Source organism: Bos indicus, chromosome 6 (assembly GCF_029378745.1).
Source record: "Bos indicus isolate NIAB-ARS_2022 breed Sahiwal x Tharparkar chromosome 6, NIAB-ARS_B.indTharparkar_mat_pri_1.0, whole genome shotgun sequence".
In the NCBI taxonomy this organism is placed as follows: domain Eukaryota; kingdom Metazoa; phylum Chordata; class Mammalia; order Artiodactyla; family Bovidae; genus Bos; species Bos indicus.
In genome coordinates, this window is record NC_091765.1 from 44,125,041 (window position 1) to 44,152,063 (window position 27,023).

At 37.2% G+C, this 27,023-nt stretch overlaps 1 protein-coding gene across 8 annotated transcripts in view; it reads right to left on the reverse strand.

Moving 5' to 3' along the window:
* The window catches only part of PPARGC1A (PPARG coactivator 1 alpha), a 714,869-nt gene that overhangs the window by 21,541 nt on the left and 666,305 nt on the right, over positions 1-27,023 (reverse strand). For 7 of the 8 annotated variants that reach the window (XM_070791236.1, XM_070791235.1, XM_070791231.1 and 4 more), the window contains 6 exons: positions 19,951-20,145; positions 18,010-18,132; positions 16,946-17,150; positions 13,012-13,057; positions 12,829-12,902; positions 250-1,168 (listed from right to left, as the gene is read on the reverse strand). In XM_070791236.1, coding sequence (XP_070647337.1) covers positions 250-1,168; positions 12,829-12,902; positions 13,012-13,057; positions 16,946-17,150; positions 18,010-18,132; positions 19,951-20,145 — 1,562 coding nt within the window. Of the gene's footprint in view, positions 1-249; positions 1,169-12,828; positions 12,903-13,011; positions 13,058-16,945; positions 17,151-18,009; positions 18,133-19,950; positions 20,146-24,238; positions 24,308-27,023 lie in introns of all 8 variants that reach the window. The other variant, XM_070791237.1, reaches the window with a different exon arrangement.

The following is a 27,023-nucleotide window of genomic DNA, read 5'->3' on the forward strand; positions in this document are numbered from 1 at the left end:
GCAAGTTTTCTACAGATTGCTCTCTCTGGTCTGACTGGTTCATGTGCTGTGCTCAATGAGGACAGATTTAAGAGAAGATGGGGAAGAATGTATGGGTAACAACAATCTCCTTAGTTCCGGGAACACCAGGAACATGCTGTTGAGGGGCTGGGCTGCTGGTGGGTTTTAAATGCTGTTTTTTTTTTTGTTTGTTTGTTTTTTAATTCCTGGGGATATCTTAGGCTTTGGGTGGGTTTTGACAAGGTTTACCTTGAAGAAGATCTACTGCCTGGGGACCTTGATCTTGACCTGGAATATGGTGATCGAGAACACGACCTGTGTCGAGAAAAGGACCTTGAACGAGAGCGCATCCTTTGGGGTCTTTGAGAAAATAAAGATTTGGGTGGTGACACAGAATCTCTACACGGAGAGTTAAAAGAAGAACAAGAAGGCGACACATCGAACAATGAATAGGACTGCGTGCCATCCCAAGGGGAGTTCAGTTTATCACTTTCATCTTCGCTGTCATCAAACAGGCCATCCATGGCTAGTCCTGAATTTATAAACATAGGTAGTTTGGAGAATTGTTCATTACTGAAATCACTGTCCCTCAGTTCACTGGTCTTGTCTGCTTTGTCGTCAAAAACAGCTTGACTGGGATGACCGAAGTGCTTATTCAGCTCAGCTCGGATTTCCTGGTCTTGGAGCTGTTTTCTGGTGCTGCCGGGAGAGACCTGCCTGCTCACCTCCGCGGTCTCTCTCAGGTAGCACGGGTCGGAATCTGTGGAAGAGTGTATTTGCCCCGGCCCGTTGGAGGAGGGGGCATCTTTATTTTCTAGTTGTCTGGAGTCGTGGAGCTCCTGTGATGTACTAACGAGTATTTCCGTTTTGGAATTAATTGACTGACAATAGTCATGGTCACCAAACAGCCGGAGACTGGGCCGTTTGGCCTTCCTTTCCTCGTGTCCACTGGTGAGCACAGAGGTCTTGCTGAGCTGTGCGTACAACTCAGACTGCTCGGGCCCCTTCTTGGTGGAATTACTGCCTTGGGTACAAGAAGACTCACTGTACCGGGCCTTCTTGGATGGTGGAGGTACCACAGTCTTGCAAGAGGGCTTCAGCTTTGGAGAAGCCCTGAAAGGGTTATCTTGGTTGGCTTTATGAGGAGGAGTTGTGGGTGGAGTTAGGCCTAAGATAATAAAAGGAAAAAAAAAAAAAATGAGGAGAGAGGGAAAGAAAAGAGATAGAATGTTGTTAAATGCCAGGACACATTTTCCTCACTTCCCTAAGATTTCAGTCAATGGTTAAAACTCACAGAAAAACAAAGGAAACTAAATTCCTGATAAGACCTGAAAAAGTGACTCTGTCCCCGGAAGCCTCTGTCACCAAGGAAAGACAGATATGCATTGCAAGACTGCAGTGAAAGCCCTGATATTTTGTATTTCAAACGCAATGCTAACAGCTCTTGCTTCCCAGGAAACATGAACGCATCACCACCAGGCAGAACCAAAGTTCAGGTTCACAAGGGTAGTCTGTCGTCTGTGTTATGGAAAATGAATGCAGTGGTACTCAAGGGACTCAGTGAATGGCTTTGGCCATGTTTGTCTGCAAAGAACACTGGGGAGGATGCAAGGCTGGTAGGAATTTTTGTACAATGAAAGATATCTACCTGTGGTGCCAAAGATTTAGGTAATTTAAAAAAAAAAAAGGTGGGATGGCAGCAAATGCAGGGCAGGGTGGGGAAGCCATAGGCAACTTCAAAGTTCAGTAAAATATGGTCTGCGAAGGCAGGGCACCAGATGACTCTACAACCTGACAGCAATGATTCTTTGTCTCCACAGTTCATTAACTTAGTAAACCATGGCTAATGTAGGTATAATACATTCTTGTAAGCATAACTAATACATTCTGTCTAAAATATGGTTCTGCAACAGAAACCTAAGTGAACAGTAACACTAAATATTGCAGTGCCGGCGGACCATTTTATTTGGAGCAGCACGTCGGGGTAGATTATGAGGTTGAAGGACTGAAACGAATCCAAGCTTTGGCAACTAGCTAATTAAAAAAAAGAGAGAGAGAGGAAAAATAATGGAAGAAGGGGGGACATCTGTAAATTGTTGCCTTTCCTGCTTTTCTACAGAAGGACAGAAAATTCCATCAGAAGTCTTGGTGGGAGACTGTGAAGGCTGGTTGGCTCTGTCAGTTTCACCCCGAGTAAGTCCTGCTCAGCCCTTTCTGCCCAGGAAGAAGAATTGTGGAATGGCTGGAAAGTTGAAGGAACTTTGAAGAAGGGCAGGCTGCAGTTCAAATGACTTTATGCTTACAAGGGAACATTTTAGTTTACAATACACTTTTTATTTAGGAGGATGGGTGAATGCTATTCAGCAGAAAAGAACTTCAAGTCTGCTAAGAAGCCTGGGGTGAGACTTAAGGCAACTGCACATTTCAAGGAAAATTCTACCTTGCTGGAACAAAAATATGTGTATGTGTATATATATATATACGCACACAAGTAGGTCACAGACAGCCACATGAAGTTTTGGTATGAATAGGAAGACACTGCCTCTCTCCCCTACTTTACAAGAAAGAAAGGAAATTAATATTTTCCTTAAAATGAAATATTTTTACACCAATATTTGGCAATATTTATCACACATAGCTAATTCTCCCCAAATGAGGGAAAGACATGAACAAAAATACAAAGAGGTGTGACTTTGGAAATCTATCCCAGTTCAGAAAGACAGGGAAATGCAAACACAAAGAGAAGCAAACACTGCTCTTCCTCTGTGACACATCTGAGTCTCAGAAATCTTCCCTTTATTAGCAGCCTACTGTATGCCTGCTCCCCCTACTCTTGGCTTAGAGCTAATAGAGAGGTCACATTACTGAATGAAGCTCACCCTTCTTGTGTTCTCTCTTCATAGACAAGCGTATCTTTTACTCAATCAAAAGAAATTCCTATATGGCCAATTTTCTCTCTTCCTTCCCCTCCTCCGGCTCCTCCTCCTACTTCCCTTCCTTTTATCTTCTCCTCTTGCTTTTCTTTCTTTCTTTCTTTCCCTATCTATCTCCCTCCCCTCTCTCTTCTTGTTCCCTCTACCCTTCGCACTGCCATGTTCATATACACCAGTTTCTGTTAACACTACACGCTCTCCTGCCTTCAATTACCACTACAACAAATTTAAAGATACCAGTTCTCAGCAAAGAAATGACAAGATTTCAAATATTTCTCACAGGAAGCTAAGATGCTCAAAGAAATAATGATGAATAATCTCTCTTTACTGAGTAAATAACAGTCAAATATTCCAAATGACGTAGCCCTTGAATTAGAGGAAATGACATTCAACATCCCCAAATACAGCTCCATAAATCTTTTCATGATACTCTGAATTGGGGTAATTTTTACTTTTCTAATAATTTACTGCCAGGATCACTCACTTATCAGATATTGCTATATTTTCACGCTTATCTCTTTCTGAATGTGAATTATATCTTGTCTCTTCAAATAGATTAGCAGCTCTCAGAGGAAATGTTGCTTGGGCTTATTTTTGCAAAATGTTTCACTTGTTTTTATTTTTCTAGATCCTCCTTTACTCGTAGGTGTTCCATTTCAGTGGCCCGAGGATCACTTGGGAAGCTGGTCAAATATTTTTAATGACACAGTTCACAGACCACTTATGGACAGCCACTGTCCTGCCGTGTCTGGGTGGCACGTTGCCTTGATCTTAGGTAGATGTATTTTGACTGACATTGTAGACTTATAAAAAGAAACCCCAAACTTCAGAAACACCAAATTAGGCCACTATTAAAGAGAGACTAGTCCTAAAAATAGCTCAGCTATCTAGGGATTTTAAATATAGAAATTCTTTTTCGTCTTGAACATTTGAAACCCTTGTCCTAGTACCTAAGCTCATTATCGCTTAAATAACTGATTCTCAAGTTGCTCTTGGGAGTGCCGACACCCTGAGTAGTTTCTTAGAGTTAAAAACAAAGCCTTTCACGTCCTTCACATTTTAGATGGGCCGTGGTGATTAAATAGACATTCACTGAGGACCTACTATGTGCCAAATAACCTACCAAATGCTGGCATTTCAGGATTCAGCCCTCAGGACTTCATAAAGAGATGACTCTTTAAAATCTGCGGTAAGTACATGTTCTTGTGTATCTGCTTAAAATTTACAGAAATACCATAAGATAACCAGATAGACCTTATGAGTGAAAACATCAGGGTGATAAGCTTCGATTGGCACTGCTCATTAAAACAAATATAATACTCACTTAGTTGATGGAAGTTATTTTTGGATTAGGAGTAGGTGGACAGGAAAAAAATAATTCAGATCATTCCCTAAACTTTTTACTTTTAACTGAAATCTTTTTTCATTCAAGGAGAACATCCCAAAGCAAGACTGAGACATCTTTAGGGTCACAAGAGTTTGTGGGACCAGAGTCTCATTGAAAATCTATTTCCAGATAGAGTTCCTGAGATCCAGAGCAAAACAAAACAAAGTGAAACAGAGGTGTCAGAAGTATTTTTTGTTTTTTCTAATGTGATGTCCAAAGTTTAGGAGCCATGGACAGGACAGGGAACCCTTTGCTGCTCCTGCACTAATTTGATTTCTCTAACCCCATCTCCTCCATCCAGAAGGTTCTCCCTTGTGGTAGGAGGGCAGTCAATACTCAATTCCTTAATGCCACTACTCCTGTCATCTTCCCACTAATCGCCAGACTCTCAATTTCATCCCACAAGCCTAAATCAACAGTGCTAATGCCTCCCATAACCTCTGGATTATTTCCTGTGTGTTGATTTTCTGGGGAATGTGTACATTTTGGTGTTGACAGTACAAGGTATATTCCATGCTCTCTCTTGAACTTAGCAGGTTTTGATAGATTTATGTGAGGACAGATGGCCATTACAGGCTGAAGGCTGACAAGAGGCAGTTCAGAACATTGTTAACACACTTGCACAAACTCTCAGCAGTGCAGCACTGTGCAGAATGTAATTCAGACTATAGCTTTTTTATTGCTGCCTATTTTCTTTTGTCAAAAGAGCCTGCTGTGCAGAGCAACAAATGGCTGCTATTACCCAGAATGTAATGGGTGTCAGACAAATCACGTAACACAAACAATCAAGAGTATGTAGGTCATATTTCAACAGAGCACAACCTTAGCAATATTTATGATTACTGCATTGAAATGTGCTCTATAATAAACAAGTACCTCTACATCACTCACACTTATGCACTTCTGCACAGCAAATCTGGGGGGAGTGGTACACACTCTCCAGTCATCTTTTTAAACAAACCTTAAAAAAAATCAGAGATAAGTTTGGTTGGGTTTTGTGTTTCATTATGTGATATAAAACGATTTCCTTTGAGGAGTTCTCTTTTGGGTTGGTTTATTTAATTGAATGACTCTAATAAATGGCGAGTCCTCTACTCTGTATTCTGTGCTCCACTATCCAGCCAAAGGCTTCAGCAAGATTTTTTTAAATAGTTTACATAGTCTTATGGTTTGCATTTGACACAACCTCTTGCTAAATCTGAGACTTACTTTGGAGTTTGACAGTGGGATTTTTCTTACGTTATATGCCAATTCAAAGATTTCTCAAGGAAAGAAAATAAGAAGATGATTTTCTAATTTTCTTAAAAACTTACCAAAGAAGGAGGACCGGGCAAAGAGGTGTGTAACTTGAGTCCATGCACATACTTTTGGCTTCAAGAACTTGGAGTGGGTGTCAAGGGTGCATAGGAAGGACTGAAACTCAATCAGTATGAACTGTTTACTGCTGCTGTTACTGCTAATATTCTGTTTATAAAAGCTCCTCCAGTGCTCATTCTTCATCCCTAACTTCCCCAAGACTTACTGGATCTTTACAAAAGCCAGCAATCAAAGTGTTAATCCTTGGCACAGAAGGGCCTCTCTCACACCCTGCTCTGGTACCCAGGCTGGCATGTCCACTCTGACTGATGTTGCTCCCACCTTTCCTGCTTTTTAAGGATTTCCTATGTCACTCCTGATTACTGGGGAACAAACTGGCCTTACAGAAAAACTTCAGAACATTCCCATGACATGTGTCTAGTGCCCCAGCTCTTTCTCATGGAAAATGTAGAGCTGTTATCCACTGGCCCTCGGGCACTTTCCCACAAAGCTGGGGCAGGAGAAGTTGTCAGGGTGTCTCTGACCAAACCCCTGAAGTAGATGTGGGAGAGAAAACTGCTTTGCTATGCTTGGCTTGAAAGAAATCAGATAGTACCATTTCCAGAAAAGAAAACTGAGGCACTTTTCAGACGTTGAGGCAAGAAGAATGAGATTAAAACAAGAGAATGAAGGATAAGCTTGAAATATGGAAGAAATTCCTGTCAGGACAAGTTGCCAAACACTGGAATGGGCTGTAAAGAGAATTTGTTGGGTCTCCCTTTCTTGGCTTCTTCAGCCACGGGAATGGATTATACGACCTGTCAAAATCACTTTCTCGTTCTCTGTCATTGTGGCTTTCCTTTAGAACTACCAACTACTACCACCAAAAAAGGAAGAAAAAAAAAAAAAAAAACTAACTACTTCTCATATTTTGCTTTGTTCTATTTCCCCACAGATAAGTCACACACAGAAGATGTATATAGCAAGAGGGTATAGCAAATGTATGCTGTTTGTCAATATTCCATCCAGCAAAATCACCTTTTAAAAGGATAGGAAATCAGAAGTCCATTATCATGAGAACCATGGGGAAAACATACATGTCAATGGAGGAAAACATTACTAAGGCCTCTTGTGTTAGGGTGGTGAGACTGCTGATGATTTTGTTCTTCCCATTTTCCTAAATAGCTTGAAAATAGTTATATTAATTCTTATTACTTTTATAGTAACAATAATAACATTTATGTATATAGATACTTATAAATACATATACATGTATATACATATATGCCTATACCCAGGTGTGCTCAGTCATGTCCTGCTCTTTGCAACCACACGGACCATAGCCCACCAGGCTCCTAAGTCCAGGCAAGAAAACTGGAATGGGCTACCATTTCCTCCTCCAGGAGATCTTCCTAACCCAGGGATAGAACTTGCACCTCCTGCATTGGCAGATAGATTCTTTACCACTGAGCCACAAGGGAAACTCCCTATAGATACACACACACACACACACACACACACACACGTATATGTATGTATTATATATACACATATATATAAATAAAAATTGGGGAGGGGGGTGTCACTCACTTTGTTACCTAAATCAAATTCCTTCATGTCCTGTGGTTAAAACCATCATCGTGTTGAGCTGACATTGCTTTGCCATTCCCATTTCAGAAACAAAAATTCTAACACTCTGAACATCTCCATATGCAATAGATTTAAATGCCTTCTGCCAAAAGAGCATTCTCTTTTTTTCTCATCTTGCTTTACTAACAGTTATTTTGAAATCAAATTAGTTTTTACACCTGTAAAAGAGACGCTTTTTTTTTTTTTATCAGCCACAATGAGCTAGTTTAGGACAATCACAAAGTCAGACCAGCTGGTGATACCTAATAAAGCAAACTTCCTAACTCATCCCTCCTGTTCCCCTAAGACTCCGCAGATGGGGCCAAGGGATTATTCTGGAGGTCTTAGAATTTTGTTGACTCTTTATATTTTCACTTAAACATTTGGAAAATTTCACTAAAATTCGCAAGAGTAAAGAAAAAGAAGACACAAGAAAGGCCTGGGTAACAGCTTGAGCCATGTGCTCTGTTGTAAGTAAAGGCATTAAACGTATACAGCAAGGATCAACAAATCAACAGCCTGAATGCCGTCCCCATCCTGTCTACCCCTCTGCTGCCCCAATGGCTGCTGCTGCTGCTAAGTCACTTCAGTCGTGTCCAACTCTGTGCGACCCCATAGACGGCAGCCCACCAGGCTCCCCTGTCCCTGGGATTCTCCAGGCAAGAACACTGGAGTCGGTTGCCATTTCCTTCTCCAGTGCATGAAAGTGAAAAGTGAAAGTGAAGTCGCTCAGTCATGTCCGACTCTTAGTGACCCCATGGACTGCAGCCCACCAGGCTCCTCCGCCCATGGGATTTTCCAGGCAACAGACATCATTAATTGATCGTGACATTCCCACTGAGTACAGACTTGGCCTTAGAATCCTTCTCAACACAATGCTTCTGGCAGCCAATACCAATCAATGACACTTGGCAAGTGAAATAAAACGTATTTAACATAACAGATGTCCACCACTATCTTTAAAATTCAGGCTTCAGGAAAGAGCCATAATCTCTAGTCAGACAGACCTGCTTTGAACCCAGGGTCTACCACAGAGCTAGAATCAACATTTTTTTCCTTAACAATTAAGTGGACAGAGAATCAAAAAATAATATTGATATATGTGAAGTGCCTATTAGTGAGTGCCTGGCCTCTAGGACTTGTAGTTGCAAATGAATGCCCAAGGGGAGATTTTTCTACCTTGATTTGGTAAATCTCACACCCATACCAAAAGCAGTGTATGTTCAATTTCATGGGAAATTAGGGAGATTTTACTATAAAAAGAATACTTATATAAAAGAATATATAACTTCATATATGAAACAGGAGATAATATTAAGACCAATAAAAGGAAATAGGTAAAGGTAGCCAAAGTTGAAAAGATGAAAGTTACAGTGACCTCCATAGATTAATTTAATGTAGAGTTAGTAATTGAATAGCTAATTAAACACATATGCTGGCACTGGACTAAGCTTTTTTCATGTTTTATCTCACTTAATCCTCAGAGTGACTCAATGAGATGTAGGCACTGTGATCAGCTTCATTTGATACAAACCATCCCGAATCTTACAGAATTTAATTAAATTGACCAAAGGCCATACAGATAGATTGGGGTAGATCCAGAATTTGAACTTTGGTTTGTCCAATATCAGAGCCAAGGTTTTCACCACTTCATTAAACTATGCTGTTTTTTTAAATATCATTATAGACTACTTTCATTTGAAGTTCTTCAGTTTATAAAGTATATTAATTCAGGCTGTACTACATGAAATCACCATTTTTTTCACACATCAAAAATGTTGAATATTGACAATCTTATGTTTCAATGTATAATGTGGTATCTTTTGCTCCAGAAATATCTTCTCCCCTTTCCACCCATGCACGTAAAAATCAAATGCAAATATTTTTCTCCCTTCAGTTCAGTTCAGTCGTTCAATCGTGTCTGACTTTGCGACCCCATGGACTGCAGCATGCCAGGCTTCCCTGTCCATCACCAACTCCTGGAGCTTGCTTAGACTCCTTTCCACAGGTCAGCTCTGTCGTTCACTGCCTAATGGTATTGCCTTACTGCTTTCTTCAATCCTGAACTCTCTCTACAATTCTTTTAAATCTTTTGCACAATCATGGTAATTAACTTGAAGCCATGTTAAGGGTTCCCTCTGATAACTTGTTTTCTCCCTTGGATGATTCTCTTGAGGCACAATCAGTGTTTGCTCATCCTTCAAATGCTACTACACAAATTTTACTGAAGATGTTCAGTGGAGATAGAGGTATTGTCTACCATTTCAAACCCACAATACCTCTAAAAAAAAAAAAAAAAAAAAACTCTCCTCCCCAGTCCCTTCCTCCCTATACCACCCTCCAGGCAGGTTTCAAACTTCTTCCAGCCACCTTCTGCAGCCTCCAAGTTCTTTTTCATCCCTTGATTTTCCTGTAGCTGGAAATACCTTCCTGTATGTAATGCAATTTGATTTTGCATCAGCTTACGTGATTTGCATCTGCACTCATTACCACCTTGCTCAACAAATGAAAAACCAATCTCTGGACCCACCTTCCTTAGAAAGTAGTAAAATATTATAAACAGTAAATAACATCTTCCCTTCATGTTATTTGGGCAATATGTATTATTTTCCAAACTGACTATAAGCCCACATCTTGAAAACAAGAATTTTTATTTAGCACCTTCTATGAGCCAAGTACAATATTCTATGCTTTACATGGATTAGTCTCTATGTCTTATGCTTGTTATATATTCCCCAAAACCTACTGTGTTGCAAGCATAGAGCTGGTATTATATATGTTATATATATTGGTAAATTGATTTCCATGGTACTCAATAACCTTTCAAAGCACTAAGAAAGAGGGATTTAAACTAGTAAGATGAATTCTGATTCTCCAACAGAAATAAATTCACTGTACTGTATATATTTTTAAGGGTGACAAGTTTTTTTAAAGTTTCTCTTATAAAATCTCAATAGTATGATCTACTAACCTTTCAAATGTATAATTAAATTATTTAATGTTAGGTCAGTAAGAGAAATAGTAAAATCTCTGACAAGAAGAAAGTTAAGTGCTTTTTTGTAACACTATAATCTCATGAATAGAAGGAATGCAATTTAAATTATATGATATACATGTAAATTAGCAAAACACTGTAAAAACAAAGATACCAATCCTAGCTAGGATGTAATAAGGCAAATATATCCACACTTATAAGATCATGAGTGGAAACACATCTTTTGACAATATGGATCAAAACCCCCAAGATATTTATATCCTTATGTTCAATATTAATGAGTACTAGAAATTTGAGAAAAACAAGATTAAAAAATTTATAAACAAAGATTTCCACCCTAGTGCTATTTCAAAATAGTAGCACTTTAAAACAACCTAAATGTATAACAGTAAAAGTATAGTTAAATAAGTTTTTATACATTTTGAGGTAAACACTCAAACCAATGTTAAATAGCATACTAAAAAAAAACCTGATAATAAAGGGTCTGTGATAATATAAACCTTCTGTATTTAAAATGTTAACTGAAGAAACAGAATACAAAATTATGTGTATACAAAATTGTCACAGATATAAAACTATTCATAGAAAACAATTTAGAACTATACACAATTTTTCTACTAGTTTGTATTTTTGACATTTTTTACAGTAAGCTTATATTATTTATAAAAAGAGAAAAATTTTAAAAATGGTTTTCTTTAATGGAAAGCTTGGTATTGTTATATGTAGTGAAAGATTTCTCAGTCCTTTCTAAACCAAAGTAACTTACACATACAGAATCCAGAATTCTCCTAATTAATGGAATTCCTTTCACCTGGATTGTTACTAGAGCCAAAGTAGTATATTTTCGCAAATTTGGTAATGTCTTTTATACTGGTGACTGAAATTATGTAAGATAATAAAATATTATGTAGATGAATGAAATAGGATTAAGACAAGTTTATATAGAAAGATCCAATAAAGGTATGTTACTAAAAGAAGGGCTGTCAAATGAAAATACTGGGAAAACATGGGGAATTATGATTATGATTTATATTAAAAATCATAAAAATCTACAATGATTTTGCACTCAGGCTACCACACAAATAGCCTTATTTTTCCTTCAAAAGGCAAGAAAAGACAAGTAAATACCATCCATGATACATTAGTAGGGACATTTGTGCCACAGAGATGAATGGATCCCCAATTAGTACATTTTAGTTCAGTGCAAAGATCTGTCTTACACCAAAAATTTCATATTTGAATACATAATTTGTATGTTTTAAGCAGAAGCAAAACAAACTGTGTATACTTCAATCAACTTTTTAAAATAAGCCCACCAAATACTCACTCGTTGGTTAGATAAGGAGTCTAATGTACATAATATATACACACAAAAGTTACTTATAATCATATGTGTAATTTTAATTTATTTAAGAAATGATGTTATGTATATATTTCATATGTGGATACATGTGTGTATATGTGTATATGTAACAATATATTTATACCTGTATACACATACATAAAATATATATAAATGCCATGAAATTATTTGCTCTACTGCTTGACCAAATCATGCAATCATGCAATAGACCTTTCATAAGGAAGTAATTTAGCAAACTCAGAGTATGAAATTAAACTTAGCAACAATGACCACGGTGCGTGTAGGCACCACAGTTCTGGTTGAAAGCATCTTGTTTAACTTACTGTTCCTTTAGCCTTATCAGCAATGGCCAGAGCCTAGGAACTTCTTGTTTAGACATCCTAAGATTCAACTTTCTAGTGAGGTTCAAGTACCTAAACCTAAGTTCTTACTGCAAAGGTACCATTTGCACCCCACTCAGATGTCTGCCTAGGAACTGTTTGGATTTGTAAGTCTCTTAGGGGTTAGTTCAAGTTTTTAAAGCTTCTTCCTCTTCAGGATGTGGAGTAAGACTGGCCAAATAAATTCAGAAGTCCAAATGGTGAAGGAAATTGCTCTTGTTTAAAATATATAAGAACATTTTGTTTTGGTGAATGGGCATATTTTCATTTTTCTCCTTTACTGAAAAGACATAAAAACAGTATCATATATAAGAGAGCATTATACTATTAAGTATAATAAACAGTAAGAACATATTTCAAGTAAACCTGAGTTCAAACCTTTGCTCTTTGCTTTCTAGCTCTGTGATCTTGGGCAAGTTACTTAACATCTCTGAACCTTATTTCCTCATCTTAAAAAACAAAAACAAAAACACTACCATCTTCATGAGGTTCTTGTGAAATTGGCTAAAATGACATATATGCTTGACATATTTATTGAGTGGAAGACCAATAAATGTTCATTTCTCCTCCTACTCAAGTTTTAGTGTCTTAAGTGGGAGGAGGTTTATTTGTGGATCCAAATCAGTAATATACATCAGAGAGTCTGGCCCAAGTCTGACAAACAGTAAATGTCTCCTCTTAAAAAAAATAAACAACTGAAAATATTTATAGATAATTTCTTGTTCAATGTTGTTTATACTCTTAGTTAATTTCATTAATTGCATAGAGACTATACTCTTGTTTAATATACATTTCACATACACACTCATCCATTCAAAAAGATCCAAATGAAATGTAAGGCTTACCTGCAGTTCCAGAGAGTTCCACACTTAAGGTTCGTTCAATAGTCTTGTTCTCAAATGGGGAACCCTTGGGGTCACTGGAAGATATGGCACATTTATAAAAACAAACTGAAATGGAGTTGCTGTAGCCAAATGTATTAGAACCCCCTTCCCTTTCTGAAAATGGTTACATTTCTTAATACTTACTTTGGTGACTCTGGGGTCAGAGGAAGAGATAAAGTTGTTGGTTTGGCTAAAGGAAAAAAAAGGAAACTAATTATGAAATATTGAGTGTTTTTCTGATTTGGTTTGTTTCTACAACAGTCAAGTTGGAAACTGGAAACAGGAAAACTAAAGTAAGGAAATCCCTGAATATTGGATCAAAGTCAGACAACAGTCCATTATGCTAAAACAAATTCCAAACAACATTTGCATCAGTAAACTATCATTTGAAAACATATGAAAACAGAATTTTCCCCCAAATGTAGCATCACTGTTAAGGATACAAAATTTGCATAAGACCATCAGAGAAAAATAATGTTTTCTATTTTAATTTGGAATATAGTACACGGTTTGTTTAGACACGAAAACAGCAGAGTAACTACAAGACGACAGAACGTTATGAATATTCAGTTGATTTTTCTCCTAAAATGTATAATTTTATATCTATCTCTGAGAATAGGTTATTTCTATGAGGCCAAACTCCCTCAATAACCATTCTATTTGCTGAAAATTAATTGAGAGAACATGACAAATTATAAACACTGACCCAAATAGTTTAAAAGGGTTCAGATCCCCAAATCTGATAGACAACTAAAGTAAAAATAATGTTTATCAGTTGAGAGACCTATAGATTTGCAAAGAGAGCTCATCTACTTCTTTTGATGTTTCCTGAGTCTTACCTCCTACAGGAGGCATTTCCCAATTATGAAGGGTGGAGTAAGAATCTTCTCACTCCAAAATTTCAATTGCTTCTCCTTGGCAGTCTTGTATTTTGAACAGAAGGAGGAGAAAACTGGTGAGAAACGTACTTGGGGTATACATCCACATATTATGTGTGTGTGTATATATATATATGCTTATCTATAAAGATATATTTATATGTATGTAGGTTTTGTCATTTTTTCTCATTAAAATAACTACTTTCAAAAGGTCAAGAGGTAGTCATTTATGTAATGAAAATCATGGACTTGAAACCAAAAAGGTCTTTAGAATAAACTTTCTTATTTTATGGATGAAAAACTTGAGACCTAAGATGCTTAATGATATTTCCAGGGCCATAAAACTAGTTACTGGCAGAGTTGGGCCCAGAATATGTTTTCCTTCTCCTATTATCAAAAAGAATTGTATTCAGTAGATATTAAAACAAATTAATCAACCTCAGTAATTAAGGTCCCTTGAAATGTGAAAATATTATTTATGTCTAAATTAGGTTGAAATTAGATACTTTACTTGGACAAATAGGATTTACATATTTAATTTGTAGATTTAAAATTCATTTTCAAGCAACTGCGTGTTTATCATCTATCCAGTGCGCATCCAGAAATATGAAGCTAACGCAAATTAGGTGCGCTGATTGATCGGCTTTTTCAGATATACCAATAAACAAACTGATTTGACATTAATTTTTTAGTATATCTGATATAAAGAGCCATTCAAAAAGAACACATTTATGAAGGAACTTTACCAACTTCTCTGGTGCTCAATGAATAATTAAGATGACCTATACAGGTTCTACACAAATATCACCAGGTATGAACTATGTGCTGTCACACAATGATGTGCATTGTAAATAAGTTGCTGAAATTTCAGTTTTCAGGGTTTAGGGTAATGTTCAAAGGAAGATTCCCAAAATTCTGATAGGTGGGAACAAGTACAGCCTATGGCAATGGAAGGAGATGGACAGGAAGTGGTCATATGTCATGAGACAAAATGCAACCAGCCGATGAGGGCCACGGCAAGGATATAGCTTCAAGAATCCACCCCCAAAATAAGCCCACGCTTACAAAAACTACCAAGTGCTGACTTGCTTTATTGAAAGTTTAACCACACTGTTCCAATGACTGGAAGACCAGGGACTCTGAGATCCTTGAGGACAGGAATGAATCTTTTTCATGGAGATTATGATATTTTTGATGAATGAATGATTGCATTAAAAGAACAAATGGGCCCCCACAATTGCCAAAGTCCAGACCATTATACTAAGGAAGTAAGCTTGATGCGCAACAGTACAGAGAGCACACGTGAAGCTAGCGTGAAAAAATGACAATACATTCAGTAAGGAAACCTCAGAAAGTTCTCTTAGCTATTGTCTCTAATCATTCATATATGTTCTATATTAAAATTCTGAATCATAAATATCCCCTGAAACTCAGCATTTATATCCTATTGGTTTTTAAACAATCAGCCATAGCTACATGTTTGTTTTCTTTTAGACCTTAAGTAACTACAGGAATTTTTTTTTTTTTTTTTTTTTGGTTAATAAGCTTTGTTCTGCTCTGAGCTAGCTACACTTTTGCTGCCACACCACAGAAATATACCTTATAAAAAAAAAAACCTACATACAGCAGGTCTCATCCAAAGAATATGTCCTTCAAAGGCCAATTTAATTTCTCACTGCCATGGTTTGTAACAGATTACAGTAATATTTAGTGGTGTATGGACTGACAAAGTTTTAAAACCCTCAAAATCCAAAAGGACCAACTGGACAAAAGAAAAAAAAAGGAAACAACAGAAAACCCCACACACACTTCAGAGCATGTGCTGCTGGACTAGGTTCACTCACTAAAGGGTTGTAGCAAGTTTGCGGCTTCAAATTCAGCTCTAGAAAATGAATGCATGACCAGGACCAGGACCAGGCAGAGACTAGTCCAGAAAGTCCTTCAATTCAGGGCCTAGAATCCCACAGCACAGTTGGTCCTGAGCTAAGAAAACTGTTCCAGTGCGTTTGAGAAGCCAATCAGGGAGAAGCAAGCTAAGAGACTATGGTTCATTTTGATAAGTATATTTCCTTGAACTGATAGAAAGGGATGGACAGTGATTTCAAGATATCCACCAGGGAAAACCTAATTAAGAGCCAATTAAAAATATTAAAAGAATATGAAAATCCCAGGCTTATGGTGAAGTAGGAATGAGAGAGGGAAATTCAAAACACTGGGAAAGAAAAGATGTATTAAAAGCAGCAGCAACAGCATACCTGTATGAAATAATCATGGTTCAAAACAGGGATCAGGGGCTACCACTCTGCAGCTGGAAGGGGAATTGGGGAAACAGAAGGAAGAAAAAGAGGTGGATGTTTATAATTGCTATTTTAGAATGTGTCTACTTCCACTACAAAGTCAGAGGAACAGATAATGTGGAAGTTAAATATATTAAAGGAACAGCAACTTTCTATGAGCTCTCTTTGGGCCTCTACAACTAGAATACTTTTAGGGAAGACACCAAAAATAAAGAAAATTTTATATTTGCCAACAGAAATTTTCCCCAAATCACCCTGATCTGCTCAGGAGCATCAGCTTTTCAGTAATGTATGGGGACAATAGAAGTCAACCCAGATGTTTAGTATATAAGCAATATATTTTTAAATAGAAAGAAAAAATTTGAAATATCCAGGAATTTCCAAATTGACACTTACAAAATAAAATGTGTGAGTACGCCATGTAGTCTAAAAATAGAATGTACATCATAACTGGGAGTGACTGCCTAAGTACTATTTGCTATTTCTTAAAGTATAAACAGCAATCAACAGTGCCTCATTTTTTCCCCCATTATTGGAAGGGAAAAAAATAAAAGCTTTTTCATGAATTGGTTAGCCCAGCTTGCTCAGAACTTCAGTTATCTCAGCAATTCAGAGATTCCTACAAACCACACCTGATGTTGCAATTCCCTCTGCACCCCATCTCCCACAACCTGGCTATTATTTCAGGAGCCTTTTGGTGATTGTGAATTGGGCTGCATTTCAGCTGAATAGGATATGTTCAAGGAAGGATTTATTTTTCCTCCTATCATAAGGTGTTGAACTCTCTGTCAAGAGAGACACCGATGGAACAGAAGCCTGAAGTTTGGGTGTCCTCAGCCTGGAGCAGGTTTGCTCTGCCCTCACCACCCTTACCAGCAGTGGGTGTTCAGGGGTCCAGCCTACCTTGTAGATGTTGTGTCTGCGATTGTGTGTGGGCCTTCTTTTTGGAGGTGCATTTGTCTCTGCTGCTGTTCCGGTTCTCTGTGGGTTTGGTGTGAGGAGGGTCATCATTTGTGGTCAGATACTTGAGAAGCTCTGAGCACGGACGTCTTTGTGGCTTTTGCTGTTGACAAATGCTCTTCGCTTTATTGCTCCATGAATTCTCGGTCTTAAAAACAAGGCATAAAGAAAGGGAAAATTAGTGAACTGAACCTTATCAAAATGGATATAGGTTTTCTGAAGAGATGAGATTTTCAATGAAGTGTTCAGTCTAAGTGTACTAGATCTATGAGCTGTGAATAATTGTTTGCAGAACAAGGAAAGAAAATTACATTTAAAATTCCTAAATGACATTTATACAGCTTTTTATTTCATTTCTCCTACATTTCAATGTTCCTACTCAGCAACATGTAACTAACAAGACCCTACAGCGCCTTTACTGTGAATAAAAAAAAAAAAAAAGCTGGCTTAAACCTTAATTTGCCACTGATTGCCAGAGCCCAGTATTCACAATTCTCTTAAGTACCCCTTAACGCTCCGTTTTCACTCACAGTGAATGGCAAGACAAACATTGTTTAATACAGCCCGCTAACTGAATTATGTCATTGCCAGCATTCCATCCAATTAATGGCAGAGATAGATCTTTTGCAGTGATTCCTGAGCAATCTTTCTCAGGTTAGACAGCTGGCAAAATGGCACTGCAGCATCTTAAAGACACTCATAGATGATACCAACCTATCAGCAAACTTTATTGTAGCCCACGCTGCTGCATGTATTAATAAAATAGGCATGAAGTAACAGATGGTAGAACTTGCATTTCAATTGTCCAAAGACAAAGCATCAGTGAACTCTTCCTAGTTTCAAATAGCTAGACTACTGCTTTTGGAGACCCATTTTATAATGTTTCACCATTATGAAGTCTCTGCAGGATTCCAGCTGAATTAATACATAGAATCCTATTGTTTATAGCTTTAAGCAAAACCTCCTTGTGACTTCCCCTCCTGTATTAAAAAACTTTACAATTGTACCTTAACAACTGCAGGGTTTGTTCTGATCCTGTGATTATGGTTTGCATGGTTCTGGGTACTGAGGCCACTGCATTCATTATAACTTAGCTGAGTGTTGGCTGGTGCCAGTAAGAGCTTCTTAAGCTAGAAACATATCCAGAAGGAGGGAAAGCGAGAAAAGTTAGGCATCTTTTAAGCATGAGAATAAGCTACTAAAACTTTAATCTTAAAGTTAATTATAATTACAAAAATGGATTCACTCTAATCACAGAACACCTTAGCACAATAGCAGTAAAGGAAACTAATTTTTTAAAAATTAGAAAAATGGGTATTACACTACCAATTGTGAAAGTATTACTGTTTGCTACATTTAAAACTTAGCTGTGTCTACCTTAATTTTTCTTTAGATAAAACAAGGCAAAAGAATCTTCCTAAAAAGATTCCAAATACCTATGAGGTGAGAAAAGCTGCTTTGATAAATCAAGGCTAGGGGTGTGTGTATGCATTTTCCCCTCAATAACCCAAATGATTCAAATACCAATAAATGAAAGATTCTGTGGTGCTTTAAATCATGTTTTTCAAATAAGCATAAAACACTACTGATTCAAATAATATTTAGGCTAAAAGAGCAAGTTTCACTAAAAAGGATTTTTAAGAAGGTAGAGTCCTGGACTGTAGATCAGGAGATGTGGGTTTTGGCTTAGGCAAAACATTTCCTCTCTCTTGACCTCTGTCTCTTCATTTGATTCACTGGCCTTCCAGGACCTCCCTGCTGGGACACGCAGTACGACTCTGAGTCAACAACCCCTCCCAGTTGAAACCATGGTGTAGATGGAAATGATTGGGGATTATTATAAAGAAATCAGAGCACTAGAGAGCAAAGCCAGTGCCACTGACACAAAGAAAAATTGGGAGATACATACGTTATCATTGTTTATAAGACAGTCTCCTCCAGACCAGAAATCTCAAAATGCAAAGGAATATAAATAGAGTCTCATAGCTTTATATGGAATGCTTTTAACATTTAAAAACTTAGAGATGGGAGAGAAACAACAACTATAAGGCAGGCCAAAGCACATTATTAAAGTTTGCAGAATGACATTTCATAATTTACATTATGTGCTCTTACATCAGATTTATGGCAAGTGACAAATGGCTACCATAGCTGAGAAGGTAAACTGTGTCTTAGAACTAATAAAATCCTGGTTGAGCTCTGCCTTGAAAAGAAAATTCACTCTTCATTGCTAACAAATCCACTCTTCATTGCCTACCATAAATTTGGGAAACTTAGGTTGCAAATGTGCTATTATTTTCCAATCTTCATAAGAATTATGGATGCAAAGCCTTAAAATATTGCATGTTCTTTGATCTACCCTCTATTTCTAAAATAATATGCATGAGAATAAAACTACAAATATATCAATTATCATGCAATTTATGATCATGAAAAAAAATAGGAAAAAGACTAAATAACCAACCATAAGGGATTGCTTAATGAATTGGTTCATCTCTGAACAATAAAATACTATGCAACCATTCAAAACTATGCATCTATTTAAAATTCCCGAACATGCTCATGATACATCTTAAAACAAGAGGAGATTTTGATCCTTTTTGATATTAGAAGCTATTTGAAATTACAGGTGAACTTTCTGTCTATTCTTTTAGTCATCTACATTTTTGAAGTTTCTAACCATAAACATAAATAATACTAAGACATCAAAACCTACAAATAAACAGCAAAAGATAGTTTCAAAAAGCTGCAGTAAGACCACACAAAGTCTGTATTGTCAACAGTTTTCAACAGGGAATCACAGAATTTGCAACTCTGAGTGTGCTTGGGGATTATTTTGGCATCAGTCTAAATGAAAAATCCAAACCTTATTGTTACTACATCATACCCATGCAGCGGGTAGCCAGAGGCAACTCCAATTCCTGTTAAACAGTAGGAAGGGTTCTTACTAGAGACGGCTCTTCTGCCTCCTGAGGCGGAGGGGTGCCGTCAGGCATGGAGGAAGGACTAGCCTCATTCTCGGTGGTCACATCTCCATCTGTCAGTGCATCAAATGAGGGCAATCCGTCTTCATCCACAGGGAGACTGTCCAGTGTCTCTGTGAGGACTGCTAGCAAGTTTGCCTCATTCTCTTCATCTATCTTCTGCAAAGACAGTAAAACAGAGGAAGACATGAGTGAGTTGACACTGGGAGATGAGTAATCTATTAATCAGCATAGACTGAATATGTTTAACCAAATGAGTACATGATACATGAAATTTGGAACATTTATGCCATAACACAAAAATCACGTCCTTCTCAAATTCCAAACTCCCTTTTGGTCTGAATCATACAATCAAGTACCACCTCTACTGGATCAATCTCTGATTGTTGAGCTTTCTAATTTAGCTATTTATTATGTCTGTATTAATAATGCTAACTGTGATTCTGTCTTGTTCACAGTCATTTTCTCATATTTATGTCTTATTTTCTTAACTAAAAGAGAAGATTTAGAGAACCTCAGGGCTTGAGAGTGTTTTACCCATTATCTACCGCAGCTTCAGACAGTGCTTCGATAGTGTTTCCGTCTCCTGTATAGCATAAGCATCAAAATGTTTAGATAATTCTCTGTTCAAACACTGCCAGAAACTCAAAGTATACCAAGAGAAACTATATACTTTCATGGTTTCATTTATAATTTCATCACTGAACACTCCAGTCATTTATTTCTCTCCTTGACATCTTCCTCAACTTTAGTCATAAATCTATAATTGCCTACTGGACATTTCTACCTGATAAGAGGTTCCTTGTCTCAAAATTCAAACTAAGGATTTTTCTTGGGGGAAAAAAAAAAAAAAAACTTGCTGTTTCTCTTGACTTTCTGGGTTTGTATAATAATTCTACAGATCCTTAACTCTGGAACTACCCTGAATCCTCTTTACCTGGCCAGTCACTAAGTAGGGTCTTATTTGTAGCATATCTCAAACACATTCATTTCTTAAGACCAAGGGTACTTTCTAGGGCAATGTTCCTTCCAACAGGGGCTCTTGCAAATATAAATTGAACTCATTTTCCCACCTGCTACACTCATTCCCACCAACACATCCTTGGAAAGCTGATTTTCAGTTATTTATTGCACAAACATTTTTGAACACCTACTATATGTCAGGGTCATGCTAGGTGTTGGAGACACAAAGAGAAATAAGACAAAACTCTGCCCCTTTGAGAACCCATCAATGGAAGGAAAGAACCTGTAAACAACATGTTATAAAAGATAATATTTGTTTATTTCAGCACTCTGTAAAAAGAAAACAACAACAACAACAAAAAAAAAACCACCTCAAGATCTTCCAAACTGGAGCTTATACACCTTGTCGATAGGGCAATGAACTATATTCTTGTGTACCTGGGTGACCAATGCCAATGCTGGGCATCCAATACAGTAAGTCACTGATTACTTGCTGAGTAATTCACTGATCTGCGTTTTTTTTGCAAAAAATATATATTGTGTAGATTATTTTCCTTTTCTTCTTTAAGCACTTCATGTTGTCCAATCTGACCTGCTTCTTAAGTCATTTTTTAAGTTCTATACACTATGACATTAACAATATCAGCTCAATTATCCCACACAGATTCTATTACAAAATGCACCTAAGCTGCTGACATCTAATGAAGCCAGCAGTGACCATACTTCCTTTCTCGCTAGCACCGAACTCCAGTTAATTGACCTGACAAAATTACAAGAATCACAGAATAAGACAGCTAATCAGAAAATCAAATTGTATTACTAGAGAAATTAGGCAGGCCTTTCTCACGTATACATTCTATTTTATATAAAAATTGTTTTCCCTCATTACTGATGAGTCTCCATCCAGGAGGAAAACTATGAACCTCTTTCTCTTTTGGATTCAAGAAGCTAAGAAGAGCAATATATGCTCATGGTAGAGTTTATTCGGCATTTTTAACACTTGTTTCCATTTCCTTAATGCCCCTGGACTTGACGTTGTGAGTTAAGTGGTTTGAGACACGCAGGGTAGAGTGACAGTTCTCTGAGTCTTTAGACTGTAGTGCAGGAGGTAAATTCTAACCAGAAGGCGTGACATGTAAACTTCAAAAAGGCACCACTTCCTTCCATAAATTGATCAATTCTTTAGAATCCAAATTGCTCAGTTGAGTAGAAAGACTTTATTGAGCATCCCCCTCACCCTCAACTCTTCTGGCCTCTGTCCATGCAACCTTAATAAAGATCATGAAATAATCTGCCCCTATTTTCTGTGGGGATCATTATCTGGTATCCAAAGATGCCAATCTCTCCCTTTTAATTTTAACTTAGATTCCCTCATGTACCAAAAACCAAATTCAGGTTATTGAACTATTCTGAATAAAACTTATATTTAAATGAAATATATTACTTAAAATCATCTCAAAATCATGAGATTTACATTAATATAAATATCTCCATATTATCTAATAAATATAGTCTTTGGAAATGTCTCAAACATACCAGACATGCTTACACACACACACACATGCACATACACACAACCACACACACATACACAGTTTAAATAAATAAATTGGACATTTTTTCCAGATAACCCAGCTTCCATAAAGGCTTATTTCACTGAAGTTCAAAAAGACCTTAGGCAAAAATAGTTAAGCATGTTTACCAATAAATGAGTAGTTTTGTTTACTCCGATTTACATTTTGTGTTTGACTTCCCAGCAATACTACAAGCCCCTATTTGCTTTCAATCACATAATACAATAGCATCTTAGTTCTATCCCTCGTGTAAACAAACCATGATAATTCCAATCAAGTCAAAATGACAAAGAACACTTAAATTAACTACTTTTCTCCAATTTCTTTAATAAGCCTGGGTGAATGTACACCAAATTCAATGGCAGAAATACTGGAGCTTGATAATGTCATAATTAATTTACAAGACATGATTAAACCACCAGCTATTTAAATTTTCCTCTCTTCTGAAACCACAATGGGAGGGAAGAGTTTGTGGAATGGAAGACTGGCATTGTGTATTTGTGTGTGTGTGTGTGTGTGTGTGTGTGTGCGTGTGTGTGCTGAGGTATGCTAAGTGAGTAGGCTAGTCTTAAATCAGTATGGAAAAGTGGGACTGTAATCACTATAGTCAATGTCCATTAGAAATAATTATTAAACATTTTCATTTTCTTACCATCCGTGTATATGTGTTACTCAGAGAGGTGCTCTAAGACTGTTTTGATAGAGTTGTTCTTGAATTAAGAAAGAAAAGAATGCTGTGATTTCAAATTCTGTTTTCTTTCATCAGAGCAGACTAGGAAGAAGATTTAATAACACTTTTGTGTTGAAGCTCAACAGATTATTTGAACATGTAAAGTTGAGTGGACATTATACCTTATTCTGACAATTTCAATTACTTTGACGTGAGTTTCAACAACTGAATACCCAGAGAAGGCGATGCATGTGACAAAAAGAACTCTGTTAAACAATTAATGTTGCTTTCCATTATTGCTTCAGTATAGAGCTGCCTAGTGGCTCAGCGGTAAAGAATCTGCCTGCATGATTCAATCTATGGATAGGGAATATCCCCTGGAAGAGGGAATAGCAACCCACTACAGTATTCTTGCCTGGAGAATCCCATGGACAGAGGAGCCTGGTGGGCTACCGTCCATGAGCTCATGAAGAGTCGGACACAACTGAGGGACTAACACTTCCACTTCCACTGTTTTTATAAAAAAAAATATATGGATTAGTTCCACATAACTAAAGGCAAGAAAAGCAAAGAGGAGAAAAAGAGAGAGCAGATCACCAACTGGGTGGTGATCTACAGTTACACAAACAGCTCAGTCTCAGTGCAGGGCAGAAAGGCAGACATAAAAATGGGAAATAGGCAAGTGTGAGGCAATCAAGCCACAATGAAGAGTCAGACATGAGTAAGTGCACACACACACACACCCAAATCTGAAACAATGCTGTGTCATTAATAAATGGTTGTTCAGAGCAGTCAATTAAGCCAGAAAGTTCATTTCTTCTCTTTGGGATTGCGGGCCCCTATATGAATTGCACTAAGTGTGATATAATTCAAAAGGTACGGTTGAAGAAAGGTAGATTCTGCCCCCTTGCATGTCCCAAGTCACCTCAAGATTGAAATCTGGGATCCAGTATATAATATCTAGGTCTTGTTCTTTTGTGAGCCGTTGGCAAAAGGATCTTTCAACCAGTTATACATGGTGGGGCAGACAATGCATTCAACTCACCCAACTGCACACAGAGTGAATAAATCCACTAAATTAAGGAGGAGATGAGGGACTCTGAGATCCTGACACCTGAAGGGAGAAACACAGAGTGAAAACTGCATGAGGTATCCTGAATATTTTTAATGCAGGCTATTTTGGAAGGACCATGCCCTGCTTAGGATAGTAATTTTTTCCACATCTTGTAGAATTGCAATTACACTCTGCGTCCCCAGATTCTCACACTTGCTTGATCTCTGTTTGATAAAAATAGTTTAATAGCCATTTAATCACAGCTTCATTATCTTAACACTCTTAATGTGAATTAGGCCAGGAGAATTCACTCTTCCTTATTATTTAAATCATCAATAAGAAGGAAACAGTGGTGTCTTCTTATCATTCACTAATCAGTTTCGGTTCCTTAGGCACTACTGTTTACCCCAAGATCAATCTGTATGAAAGGTCACTTAACCTCTCTGAACCTCCACTTTTTTACTATATAAAATTTTGGGTTATTATCTGGCAAATTTCTATTACAGAATTTTCTGCACTCATGAGAAAAAAACACAGTTGATAGAAGTCTTAGAATTCTTAAAGAAGTTGCTCAATAAACATCTCTGGTGTATATGCCCATCATCTTGATTAGCCATATTTGAACTCCATTCTTTGAGCACGATCTACAGCCGAATCTCAGCACTGGGCCACCTTCCTCCCAAATTCCCAGCAAGATTTAGGTTTCCTTCCTGCCCCATACTGCTGATTTGGAAGCAGCTAATGAAGACAAAATTAACTCCTACTTTAAGTGAGGCCTAATTAAGAAGGGAAATCGGCTAGAGTAACATCTGGTAATGTGTTCTGAAGCCAAATATAAATGACATTTTTGGATTATCCACTATTTTGGATTATTTGTTCCACTAGACACTACCAGGAGTTGAAATAATTACATAAGAAAGTGAATTTTATGATAGATTCAGGGGCTTAAATAAGCAATACAACTGACCATAGGAGTCCCCTTCCTGAATCACCATACATAAAGTTCTGTACCTCTGTTTCACGCACAAAAAGACAAAACATTTAAATGTAACAAAGTCGGTTTTGATGTATAAAGTTTGATTCAAGATTTGCAAGAAGCTGAATTCAAAATAAAGAAAAAAGTTTTTATGAAATAAAAAATAACAATTCAGATTAAAGCCCTGAAATAGAATTTGAAGTTTTCAATTTTTTAAAAGACCACTTTACACTGGACAGATATTACTTCACTAATTGTTTATTGCACATGTCTGCTCTGAGTGGTCTGAGTCTTTGCTAAAAAGGTTGTTAAATCCCACTTTTTTTTTTGCTTCATTCATTTTTTTTTAATAAGGATAATTGCATTACAGTATTGTGTTGATTTCTACCAAACATTAACATGAGTCAGCCATAGGGAAAACCCACTTTCAAACAACTCTTTTTCCCCTCTTTTTTCTCTTTCTCTCCTCGAGTGCTCTACATTCCATGGTGATTTTTATTGCTTCTTTTACATCCAGGCATGGGTACTAACAGCATGTCTGCCCACCTTCTCACACTCCAAATTGGGCAGAATCCCCACATGGCATTTCTTATAGGTTGCTAACTGCTACCCTGTTGGATAGGAAGAGCCTCTAAAATAATCCACTAGATTTGGTTTAGCATATGGAATAAAGGATTTTGAAAATGGGATGGTCACTTGAAGGCAAGAAGAAAAAAAAAACAAAACCCTTAATCTCAAGTGTATATGTCTAACAGAAATATAATCAGACATAGACAGTAAAGACCATCTTACATCACATCACATATTTCTTATAAAAAGTAACATTGAATCTGTTCATTTCTTACAAATGCCCTGTGCCCTGAGAGTTAGCTTCTTCCTCTACTTTATTACCAGGAGAGATACAATGCATACATTAGGTGCCAATATGTTTTCCCTGTCAGATGCTAAAGTTGCTGGTTGAATGATAATAGTAGCTAATAGAAAGAACACAAATTTTAATTTCACTGTCTGGGAAACTCCCCATGGACCTTCAGGTTACTTAAAATAGTGTGTCTGTAAATGTGTTTATACACACCACACCCCCAAACCATAGAAGTTTTCATCTCAAGGACATAGTTACAACAGAATCTATGTGTACATGCATCTCAACCACTTGCATGCATTCTACATATTCAACTGTTAACTGTAAGTGTATAATCAAGGCTTGTGTTCTTCCTCCAAGTTAGACACTCTAACTAAAGAAAGCAATGAACAAAAATTGAAGTTAATTCCTATAAAAATAAAATAAGAATCAAGCTGAAATAAATACAAGCAAAACTGAAGGATTCCTTCCATAGACATATTTACACCTGTGGGAGTCCATTTAATTCCTGCTAATACTTACACTTCTATTTAAGCAGGCATAAAATGTAGGTTGACATCTGTACTTAGGCTCTATCTAACATTAGCTTATATCACATACTCACAAGTTAATAAGCATACCCTGAGCATATGGAGTTCATTATTCTGAAGAGGTCACATGAGCCAAAAGTGTAAATACAGAAGTTCAAGAGAAAGGCCTAAGAAAATCCTGTTTGATGCACTCAAAATGAGCTGATTACAGATTGGGTGGGGAGGGGGTGTTTCACGTCTATTTCTCACAGTATAAAGAAGAAGTAGCTGGGTGGTGCCATTGAGCAGGAGGTCTAATCGATTGAAAAAGAGCTGCTAAGGCATTCCATTTGTCCTCAAATTTAAACCAATAGAGAAACTGGGCAGATTTAAAAGAACACCAGATTAGAAGTCATAAGAATGGATCCT